The following is a 12,672-nucleotide window of genomic DNA, read 5'->3' on the forward strand; positions in this document are numbered from 1 at the left end:
CATCTGAATACATGGATGACAGCAGTAATACTGCTTTCCCCTTTTTGGGTACATAACTAACAAGATCATATTTTCCTGGAAACCAAACAAACTGGAGTGGACAGGTCTTTGCCAGTTGGGAAGGAATCGACCTGGAATTTCAGGCTTGTTCCTTCTAATTGTGCCAACCAAAGTAAAGCTTTTGGGGGCAGCAAGCGGTGAAAAAAATTGTTCGTTGTGATATTTCTCCCTGTTCCCTCTAAAACTTGAGCCAATTTGTTAACCACGTTTCTTGCCACTGCTGCACTCTTCTCTCTGCCAGTGTATACGTCATAATTTAAAACGTAAGAAATTATAGAGTCACAACAGAGCTAGACTTTAGTGTCAGACCTGGCTGATTTTGAAGGCATATACTGCCTGAAAGGACTGCAACCATAGAAAACCACCAGCTGTTTGTTAATGGGGACTCTCTCATACAGAATCAAACACTTGGGCAGAGTACCAAACAAACAAATCCCATATCTCTGAAATAGTAGCAAGCTTGGTGCTCTCACTTCAGCTTCTGTGCACCTCTCTGTAGAAGTGCAGGACCCTTGTTATGATTCAAAATCGATGGAGTGACAGTAATTCTGAATAGCAGCCTTCCATGGTCATTTGATCACACCTCTTCTAATGTTTCTCTGTTATATCCATAAACACCTGCTAATATATGCAGTACCAAGTAGGCATAAAGTCTCAAATATTGGCTGCCACGTACTCCCAAACAACTCAGCCCCATACTTGTTAAAACACTGGAGAATAAGACCTAGCATAGTTTGAATCAAGAGGAAATTACAAGCAGAACAGAGTGTCCCTGATGCACTATATGGAGTGCATGGTCAATCTGAAGCACGAAGAGAATGTTTCTGGTGGGAAGATTTGCTGGCATCTGGACATCTCTCCCCGTTTTTCAGCTTTGTTCTTAGACTGGTAAAAGTTTGCAGGCACATCCTGGCTTTCCTGCACAGCAGGATTGCTGGAGTCACTTTCCTCAGTGATTTCATCTTTGACTGCTTCCGCACCAACACCCCATACCACAACTGCAGGCTCCCAGGTCAGCGCCACTAGAATTCACGGTGTCAGAACCATCCATTCCTGCGGTGAACATTCTTCGGAACTCTCCATGAGACATGCTTTTCTTGTCATCTTGTCTCACTCACAGGAGAAATACACAGCCAGTGGAGCTTTCAAACATAGCCACTGCCGTTGAAGGTAACCGGGCAAGAAAAGTTAAATAGAAACAGCTTCTGTCAATAGCGAATCCTTGCCCCAACAATAGCAAGCCTTTTCGCTATCTACAGCATCTGTCAAGTGAGGGCTGGCCAGAAAATATACTGACAATTGTGGCTTCCCCAGAATCTCTTCCTAGCATGTTAATTTGACAGCCTCATTTTCAAAGAAACTCAATTTGCTGGACAATTGTGATGATACATAAGGCTGGGTCTCAGATCCCTAAGGTCTTTTTGCTGCATGTTTTTGAAAAACAAAACGATAATCATAACTCAAAGTAAATATATCTCAGTCTGATGCTAGAATACCTCCATAATTGATTTGGGGTCTAACTGATGCCAAAACTGACCCTTTTTTTTGGGGGGGGGGGGGGGAGAGGGGGGCGCTACACTAAAACCTCAACAGGTATGCATCCAGAAGTGGATGCTAGCAGGTTGCCCTCAGAGTTTGAGACTATTTAAAGAAAGAGGTGGCAATGGCTTGACTATCTTTTTTTAAAATTTGTGTATGTGTTTGGAGATCCCCAAAGACTTTGGAAGTGGTACTTTCATTTTCCCCACTTACTAACATTGAGAAGCTCTATCTGACCCCATTACCTTTTTTGCTATCAAAACCCACGATGGCTAGGATAATAAAACCAATGTGGAAAGATTGACCTCATCCCAGTTTGAGACTGCTTCATGTATGAAGAGGCACAGGTTTGGCACAAAACATTTCACTTGTATGTGTGTGTTGTGGTCAGATAGACCCCAAAACATTAGGAGGATAGGTGGCACTATCAGATCTGACTATAATGTCTGTGCCTTTCCTACTATTATACATATATAAACACACACACACACCCCTAATATGAACATGTGGTACACTATAAATGATTCATCAGCGTTTATATAAATGTGTACACACACACACACACACACACACACACACACACACACACACACACACACACACACACACAAACACCATAAGTGTAGAGATGAGAGCCCTGTGATAAATCAAACAGCTAAATCAAACATTTATCAAACAGCTTTGAAAACCCTACCTTCTGGTTCATCCTCCCTGGGGCCTATTCTACCATCTCAAATCCTTCAGCAGCTTCAGACAGCTGCCATTTATATCTAAATATCAACCTGCCAGGCAGGTATTTCTTATTTATACACATGAAATAGGCAGAGCACACAGTGATACCTACAGTCAAGATTGCTTAAGTATTTCCATTCTTAAATTAACAATTTGATTTCTAATTTTCTCATAGCTTTACATTTGGTCTACAACTTTCAATATCTGCTGATTTTGAGCAAAAATAATTAATCCATTTTCAAGTACATAGAGCAAAACAAAATTTCATTTTAATAAAATCTGAATGGTTTTTAGCAGTTCTAATAGTTTATAGTATGAAGCTTATCCTGTGGAGATAGCTCTTAGACTGGATATGTGCTTTTAAGTGGCCCAGTGAAAATCTGTCTGTAAGAGCAATAAAATAAACAGACTGTATGCACATACCTTGAGTTCTGACTTACAATAATGTGGTTTTTGCTAACATTCTCTCAATGTTTTATTGGCACTCAACTGGTAGGCTTATATAAGTTGACTGGAATTTCACATTTAATGTGCAGATGCTCTTTCCTCATTCCCTAACAAAGTTTGAAGGTGCATGTGAATATATTCCATGGCTAAAGTCAGAGAGTATGGGATAATAATGCACACAGAACACCCTTGAACATGCACCTACATAAATATTTATTTCAAAGCATAAGCACCCAAGACCACAGTGAATAAACATCAATTACAAAATTCATCTGTAATGACATTACTGTAATGTCAACAAAAGGGTGAGGTGTGACCTTGCAATCCCTCTCGTGTTATCTTTACCTGTGCCCATTATTTATTTTTTTTTACAAAAAGCATAATTATAAACAGTCAGGGTGAAATTTTCAAAAGCATTGAGTGTTGACCTAATTCTGGTCCTGCTGATGCCAATGGTAAACTCATATCCCTCTATCTTCAGAGCCATACCTGTGCCTATCATCATAGTACCTGAGCGCCTTATAATTTTGAATGTATTTAAACCTCAGTGCCCTGTGAGGCAGGGAACGTCTATTTTCCCATTTGGGGGATGGGAAACGGAGGCACAAAGATATTAATTATTTGCCCAAGGTGACACTGGGTGTCAGTGGTGGAGCAAGGTCTTGAATTTGGGTCTTCTAAGTCTCAAGATGGCTCCCTAACCACTCTTACTTTCCTCACCCTCTTACTTTCTCTCACCTCCCACTGATTTCAACGCAGGCAGAGTTATGCCACCCTGTGTCTTTAGAAAATTCCATCTGAAGATGAAAAATCCAGGTATTCCAATGCAAAGAGGAAACTATTTTACTTTTAAGTTTTATCTAAAATAAAAATAAAACATTAATTTTCTCTTCCCACCTTAACATTTTTCTCCCAGTAGTTTTCCTTTCTTCCCCCACCTCCTTTTGCATTAGTATTAGCTTCATTTTTTAATTCTTTCATCTTGTTCTCTCTCCTCTCCCGTTTGACATACCCAGCTTCTTCTTCCCCCTCCCCACCCCAGCTTTTGTTCTTTTGAAGATGCTTCTTCATTAGCTTAAGTTATATCCAGCATCTCCAAAAAACAAACAAAAGAAAAGCTTTGGAAGAACTGAAGTAAAGAAGAAAGAAAGAGAGAAACAAAGGAGGGGGAAGAGTAGTAACAGAGGGTATCTGCCAATTTTAACTCTTTTTTATAAGCAGCGCTGAATTCAGAAATAGGAAGCAGGTTTAGAAAATGTAGTTATTAGTAGCCCTGTCTAAAAAACTCCCTTCTCTTTCACAAGCATCAAAATCCTCACGTCTATAACAAACCAACAACAAGAAAAACGAAAGTAACTAAGGGTACATATGCACAACAATTAAACACCTGCAGCTGACCAAGTCAGCTTCCTCGGGCTCACATGGCTAAAAATTGCTGTGCAGACCTTCGGTCTCAGGCTGCAGCCCAGGCCCTGAAGATCCTCTGGCCTTGCATAGTTCCAGAGCCCAGGCTACAACCCCAGCCTGAACATCTACACAGCAATTTATAGACCTGCAAGCCAAGATCTGCAAGCCTGAGTCAGCTGACCTGGGTCAGCCACGGCCATGCTGTGCATCCTTTATTCCAGTGTAGATGTACCCTGAGGGGATAGGCTGTGAATAGTCACTGGTGCTGGACATTCACAGGGAACTTTCAAATATTAGTGTGGTCAGAAACCACAACATTTCCTGCACACCATAGGTGGTGAGGAAGCAGATGTGGATTCTGCAGATGAGGCTAAACTCATTCACTGCCTCCCACCTTCCCGTACCTGGCAGAAGCATGAGCACAAAACCCAGTGAGCAGAAACTCAGTTTCCAATTCCCCTGTATAAAAACAACCTATGAAAGGGAACACAGGCCCCTTAATGATTAAAAAGGGTATGCTATATGGTACTAATAGATCTTTTATACACATTTGCATCCTTGTAGCACCTAAAATGTGCAAAGTGGCATACAAAAAACAAAACAGGAAAACATAGGCTTTCCCAAAGTGTTCGTAAACTAAATAAGAAAAACACACAAGACAAAACCAAATGTTTACAGTAATGTTAGGTACAAACCCACTTACCTTTGTCTATTGCCCCCTTTTCCCAACACCTGCCCTCACTCTCCCACAACTAGTTCTCTATTCCCTCTTCCTCCAGCAGCTCCACTGTGCCCTGCCTTCCACCCTGTCCACCCTACAGCACAGAGTCAGGCACAATTTGAGAATCTGGGGCTGCGGAAAAAATGGAAAACCCAGCCAGTGAGACGATGACCAAATTATTGAAAGTATCGGAAAGTAGGACCATCCACATAGCTTCACCCACGCGCCCCCCCCCCCTTAATCACCAGCAGATGCCCCTGCTCCCTTCCCCTCCCCCCCCCCTCCAGAGAGATTGTGTGATCTGGCTTATTCCTCCTCCGCTAAGGTTCCCTGTAGGCAAGGGCCCATGACATAACATTATTTCATGCTATGCAAGATTATTACTGCTTATTTGTTATGCCATGGTAGGGCATAGAGACCCCTTTGTATGAGGCACACTTCTAAAACATAATAAGACTGTTCCTGCCTTGAAAAGTTTACAATGTAAATAGCAGAGACACAGGGAGGCACAGACAGCCTGTCCAAGGTCCCACACAGGTCAGTGCTAAAAGTCAAGGATACAATTTAGGTCCCCAATATGCTCTTTGGTAATAACTTCATATTTTCACTTTAAACTGGATACTAATAGAGTAGTCTAAAAACAATATAAATCTTACCAATAATTGATATAGGCTTCCTGGCAAAACGTAGTCTTCCCTTAAAGCCAACATATTTACTTCTGCAACCAGCAGACCATAGCCGCACCAAATATTCCGCACCAAAAAACACCACCAGAACAATTTCCTGTTGGAATTAAAAGGAAAAAAAAGATGTGATGAACGTTAGCTATTAACCCACAGTTTGCATTTTCCATTTCCCGCCAGTGACTGTCAAGCCACCTCCTGAAGACCAAAAAGCCAACGGTAACAAGAGTTGTGATTTATTTATTTTTCAGAGAAGTTAAAAAATGGAGTATAGTGCCAGAAAACTACTTGTGGAGTAAGGAACTAGTCAGCATAAATAAATTTTGTTGGAATAGAAAACTCAGAATTAAGGGTTATTCTCCTAATCCCTCTAGGCAACACCATAGCAGTATGTTCGCAGGGAAGTCACATTACATTTCTTCTTCTGTTTAGTTACTGCTCCTAAAACTTGAAAATAGAGAGATGAAAAATGGAAACAGATTTATTCTGAAGATTAGCAAAAATATAAACTAAGAAACATGAACTACATGAACATAACAGAAGTTCAGACATTAACTTTTGTATATGCAGGAAAATACAGTACATCAAAATATATTAGTAATCAAAGCTTGTTATTGTTTACCTATATTTACTTTATGTTTAATGAAAATTCTGACACTGGCTTCTAATAAAAAATTAGTTCATCCAGGAAACAACCAGTGGGGAATTATTTCTGTGCTTTGTGACAAAAGTAGATCAGGTGAGGACTACAATTTGAATTTAGGTTACTGAAGAGTTCTTTGTTTCTGTCTTGGTTTCCTTTACCATATCCGTATGTTAGAACAACTAGAACACAATTTTTAAAGATGACCTATAGCTGAAAGTGCACCCAGTGACTCAGACATATGTAGTAAATGCAACATCCCGTTCCAGAATGAGTTTTGAAAATATTTACATTTTAACTAAAATATGTCTGCAATCTGCATTTTAGGAATTGCAAGGTACCAAAAGATAACACACTTATATCACAATTTTCATTAAACACTGATAGTCTGTGCTGGTACTTGGTGCTCTGAATGGCACAGTAGAGATCAGAGCATTTTGGGATTAGGGATGAAAGAATTACGTTGCACTAGCAGCTCAGGTTCAGCTGATTATGCACCGTAACCCCCAAATCTTTTTCAGAGTCACTGCTTCCTAAGATAGACTCCCCCATCCTTTAAGTATGGTCTACGTTCTTTGTTCCTAGATGTACGTTTACATTTAGGCATATTAAAAACACAATGTTTTCTTCCACCCAGTTTACCAAGTGATATAGATCACTTTGTATCACTCACCTGTTGTCTTCATTATTTACCACTCCCTCAATTTGTGTCATTTGCAAACTTTATCAGCAATGATTTTATGGTTTTCTTCCAAGTATTTAATAAAAAATGTTAACTAGTGTATGGCCAAAAACCAGTCCCTGCGGGCCCACCAGAGTAAGGAATTCACCAATTCCTTAATTACATGTTAAGATCAGTCAGCCAGCTTTTAATTCATTTAATGTATGCCAGACTAATTTTATAACTTTCTAGTTATAATCAAAACGTCACACAGTACCAACTCAAGTTTTGCATTTGATGTATTACTTTTACATTACATGTCAGTTAGCATCACATGCTAGAATGCCCACTATTACTAAATAATTAAGAATAAATAGGATAATAAATAACTGTGGCAAAGTACATACATCTTGTCAACCTTCCTTCCAGTGAAGAGGGCTGAATAGAGATTCCTGCAGAGCCTACCAATGCTACACCTTCTCTTGGCCATGTGTGTTCTCTTGAGGAGTATGATGGGAGTGCAGCCTCCTTCTAACCCCACAAGCTGAGCTGATGTGGTAGTAAGAGCAGCCTCAACTGGGAGAGCATTTGGGAACAACCCCATTCCCCATCTTCACACCTGGAATGTGATTCATATCCCTGAGCCCTGCCTACTCATCCTTAGAATTACATGTAATCCAAGGATTAGGGGGATGAAAGGTGAGTAAAAGAGGAATTATACAAGCCTACTAATTATGATTGAATTGTTAAATTTGGAGGGAAAAAAACTGTCTCAGCAACGCACAACAAGGAAAGATGTGCCATATAAATGCAAGATAAAAGCATGTCCCCCCTTCTCGCCACCAAGACGTAGGCTTTTCTGACTCAGACTTAAAGAAGATCATTAACACCAGTGGAAGAATTATTGATAGGAGCAGTGAAATAGAATTGCTATGTCCAGTTATGTTAAGTATTTGCTAGCAGAGAAAACATTATGTACAAAAGAAACGCTGAGAAAACAAAGGACTTAAAGTTTTGTGATTTTCCCTGATGGGAAAATGTGGCAATATCACTGTGCAGGCCTTTTTTCTGGGAAGCAGAAAGCACATCTAACAAAGCAAAAACACTTAAGGACAGATCCATCAAATTCATCAATTAATCTCGGTCCTCTCCTTTTCCTGACTACTTCATTGTGCTTAAGCAATATTTTTGGTAATTCAAACAGAACTGGGTTCTCAGATTGGCTAGAAGAGAGTTTGGAAGTTTGACCGATCTCTGCTCACTTTCAAGAACTGACAGAGTTATCAGAATTTACATTAGCTTCGCACTGTCTGATTACTTACTGCTCTCTCCTGAAGTCATTACCAACACCACTTGCAGTCATTGTATGCCCGTCTCGTCTTGCAAACAAAAGCTATAGTATGTTCTCAACACGTCTCAAGAAAAAGGATGTTCCCATTAATTGCATCTAAAAGATGCAGTTTTCTCAATTCTTAAATAATTCTAACCTATTTTTGTCAAATTGTCAAGCACACCCAGTGGGGGGGAAAAAATCAAAATACACTGAAACATTCATGCTCTTTCTAGCACTAAGAAACTTTATACAACATATTTAAAAGATCTTGAACATGCTGATATGGAGGGAAAGAGAAAGACATAAGCCTCCAAACAGTTTACAGTCCAAAAGCTCAGTCAAATTAGAAACCTCTGAAGAAAGGTCACCAGTTTTAATGATATACTAGGTTTAACTGTCCTGCTAGAACATCATCTGTAACCAAATCTGTGACTCCTTGAATCAGTAAGTAAGATGTATATCATGTAAAAGAAGGCATATAAATGAAACTTGTAACTCAGAATTCACAATACCTCTCGATATGGTTAAGGATACACTGCATCAGAGAAGCAGAAGAAGGGATTGAATGCAGCTGGAGTGATTAAAGTGCACACATGAAAAAGGCAAGTATTTTCTCAGCTGCAGCTGTGTTTTAGGTGGAGAGCATACACAAGGCTCTCTTCACTCTTTTTAACTGGCATATTTAGGTGCTCGGGTAAAAGGAGGAAGTGGGATGGCTAAATGAATAGCGTGCTCATGAAGATTCAATCAGGGAATGTCAGCTCAAAACAATGAAGCCTCAGAAGCAAGCATAGAGGTTTAATAGTCCCAATGTTTGCACACGTGTGCTTATGTCCGAAATTTAATCTGATAACCTGTCTTCAAGGTTTTCTTGTCCTTAGAGGTGAAAACATCAGGTTAACAACCTGCTTAATTTAATGGCTACTTAAAGGCAATGAAAGTCAATCAACACTGAAAACGTGCACTTCTCATCTTAAATCTCGCTGTTATGAACAAGAGAGATTAAATCTGAAATTAGGTGTCTGAAAATATTCATTACATGGAAGAAAGGCCCATGGCGATTTTCCATACTTCCTACACTATCAGCTTATTTTGCTTTGAATAACATCAATTTGTTTTACATATAATTGATATGTTTAATAGAAAAGATTAACATAAATCTACATCTAAGAGATCCATTACATACAAATAGCACTGACTAAATATTTTAAAGAACTTGTGACGTATCCAGAATTTGCTGATGTCACCCCAGGAGTACTTGTCTGGCTCTCCAGTTTATCAACACATTCTATTTAATATAGAAGATGGCATTTTAATCATCTGCCTAAGGAAGGAAGTGACAACTCTATGCTCTATAGAGCTGTCCAGACATGTTGCCATTGAAGCTTGGAATTTATTTGGGGGGTATCGTATAGAAAGATTTAGCTCCTTACATACACTTACGTGGACAGGACACTGTCTAGAGTACAACTGAGTACATTCTGACCTGTTGCGAATAGAACCCTTTATACCAGTACTTAATGCACAACACGGACTTTAAGATACCCTGAAGAGTAACCTTAAAATCCAACATGAAAGAAACTGTGCATTTGGTCAAGATAGTATTGCCTGGCGACTGAAGTCCTTTATTTATTCATAGATGCATAGGCAGCAGTGCAAACTTCTTTAAATTAACCGACCTATATGCCTCAATGCTGATCTGATGGGACTACCTCTAGCTGGCAGGGAAAGAGTATAGTCTTGCTTTTCCATGTTTCTTAACCACTCAATTTGGAAGGCTCAGAGAAGACTGGGTTTCAGGTTTTTTCTGCTCTTTTTCCCCACCTCTCATCCCCAGCTAAACAACACAAAAAAATTCCAGTCTCCTGGGCCAAATTTTGAGGTCTTAATGCAAGCAAACTCCCACTGATTTGAATGGGAGTTAACTAGAGTAGGAATCTGACTATGAACGTCATGATAATAGCTCCCCCAGTAACATTTTCTATTTCAGAGTGGCTGTGTTCTGTTGGAGCAAATTGTAGAACACATTACAATCAGCCTACAGAATAAATTCCGTTCTGTAATACATCCATGTGATGGATGGCTGTTTCGTGCCCATAAAGGTAGTGGCTGCTAAACAAGCAGCATAGGGCAGGACTTGAGTTAGCGGACTGGATCCACCAAAGCTGAGACATACTCGCTCTTCCATATTTCCCCAAGTTTTCTGATGCATTTAAAAAAATCTATTTTAAGTTCTATTTTCTAATAGTCTCCTAAAAGGCCAACATGAAATGCAGCCACATAGATCCAAGAACCAGCTTTTACTCTCAACTGTCCAGTGATTTTCCCCCCTGCACCACATCTTAAAAGAAGATAGAAGCAACTTGTATTTTTATTTAGGTTTATCCTACATAAAGAGTGCAAACATACATGTAATGCTAACAGGATCTTTTCCCCAGCATAAGAGAAATAGCATGTTTTTCCTGCAGGCATTTCTAAACGGCATGGAAACCTCATTAACACATGAGTAAAATACCTTCCATAAAGTAGCACTCCAGATTATGGGAGCTATCCTATGTGCCTTACTCTGGCAAAACTGTTACTGACCGCAAGGGGCAATTTCCCTCAGAAAGCACTGCAGGATAAGGCCACATGACTTCAGTGTGTTACATTACCCACATATCTCTACTGTATGCACCATGCCCTGGGGTCAGAAAAATATAGCAAGGCATGGATTTGGAGCAACACTGATGAAAGCAGAATATTAAACACCTCGAATTACTGCTCTTTGGAATTTATTCCTGAAAAAGCTGCATGAAGAAAATTCAGATTGCACCATTAAGCACATAGAGCTCAGCAAGTAGAAACCAAAGATTGCACTTGACTTCACCAGCACAGATTTATAAGTGACATGGTCATATAACTGAAGTCATGTGGGTGGGTTAGGGTCACTGAGAAAAGGGGAGATGAGGCAGAGATAAGCGTACACAGAGTAGCACGCAGTATTGGAGAATGTTGCTCATTTATCTAATATTGCAGAAAAGCTGTATGAAGTCAATGGTTCAAAGAAAGGAAATATAGTAAAATATAAAATCTATCATGTGGAACTACTGCACCAGACAGCACCATCCCACACTCCTCAAACTATCCACAGCAGAGAGCCCTTCTCTGCAAACCTTAGAAAGATGTTGCCTTTGAAGCTCTGAAGCCTAAAGATAAAACCTGGCTCTAACAAAATTTACAGACAGATTTTATTCAGAGTTTATTATATAAACTTAGACATTACACAAGGAAAGGAGAGCAATAAACAATGCAAAGTGGGTAGGTGGTCATGGAAAGGATGGTTTAGGGCTTTGAAAATATAATTAAAACTGTTCAGTTTCTTATGCACCCTTCCTCATCATTTCACTTATACATTGTTAGAGATTTTGGTTGTCACTGTGAGGTTAAGTTTACTATTTATTACTATTCTTTATGTTGGTAGCATTGGGGCAGCAATGGATACGGATGACAGAGGTGAGAAGAGCAGATGAAGAAGGGGCAATAAGAAAGAGTGGAAAGATTGTAATAGTTAGAAGGATGATGGGAGAGGTTAGAAGTAGGTCAGCAAACTAAGATGGCATGATGAAAGGCAAAATTTGACGGAACTGGCAACTGTGAAATAAGATCAAAAGGTGGAATGATCAATTACAAACCTAAAACAATCAAAATTTAAAAAACCTGACTATTGGGTATACGAAAAAAAGGTCAAACCATGAGTTAGTCTATACAACTAAATTACATAAGATTAAAGCATCTAATGTCCAAGTGACAAGAGAACACAATGCCAAGAAAGTGGAGATGAGTGAACATTCTGAGGCTATTTATCCCTTTAGATACTGTGATGATGAGAACCATTAAGTATCTAAGTGACTCAAAATCTCTAATGTATTTATTCTCACAGTACCCAGTGAGGTTGTGAAGCACTATTATCCCCATTTTACAAATGGGAAACTGAGGCACAGAGAGGCTAAGTGACTTGTCAAGGGTCAGACAGTCCATGGCAGAGCAGGAAACTGAACCCAGGTATCCTATAGCCCAAAGTAGCACTCTAGCCGTTGGATGATCCTTTCTCTCTAGGTGCAGGAGACCGAGGTGTGCTGCTGCTGCTGCTCTGCAGTGAAAAGCCTCCAGAGGAGCAGAGGACTTCTAAAGACTACCTCCAGTAGGCAAAGTTGACAACTGTGACGGGCACTATCAGGGCATCTTCCATATAAAATGGATTTCATGGACACACTGGCTCTGGAGTTTTTACCACCCAAAAGAAACAGTCTCACAGTGTCCATGATATCCACTAGGGACACTGTTATAGCTAATCAAATTTATGTGGAATATGCTCAGATACTACAGTGATGGGCAGGAGTACAAAACTCTAAGATAGACAAAAATGGTTCAATAATTAAAAAAAATATCTTTCCTAAAAATAGA

At 39.6% G+C, this 12,672-nt stretch overlaps 1 protein-coding gene across 1 annotated transcript in view; it reads right to left on the minus strand.

Annotated features, from left to right (window-relative positions):
- LOC137141939 (potassium voltage-gated channel subfamily KQT member 1-like) overlaps positions 1-12,672 on the minus strand; it is a 552,592-nt gene that overhangs the window by 538,799 nt on the left and 1,121 nt on the right. Inside the window, exon 3 of the mRNA XM_067531059.1 lies at positions 5,563-5,689. Within this exon, the coding sequence (XP_067387160.1) occupies positions 5,563-5,689 (127 nt within the window). The remainder of the gene's footprint in view (positions 1-5,562; positions 5,690-12,672) is intronic.

Source organism: Emydura macquarii, unplaced genomic scaffold, assembly GCF_026122565.2.
Source record: "Emydura macquarii macquarii isolate MOO-44397 ecotype Brisbane River unplaced genomic scaffold, CSIRO-AGI_Emac_v2 contig_3122, whole genome shotgun sequence".
Taxonomy (NCBI): Eukaryota; Metazoa; Chordata; order Testudines; family Chelidae; genus Emydura; species Emydura macquarii.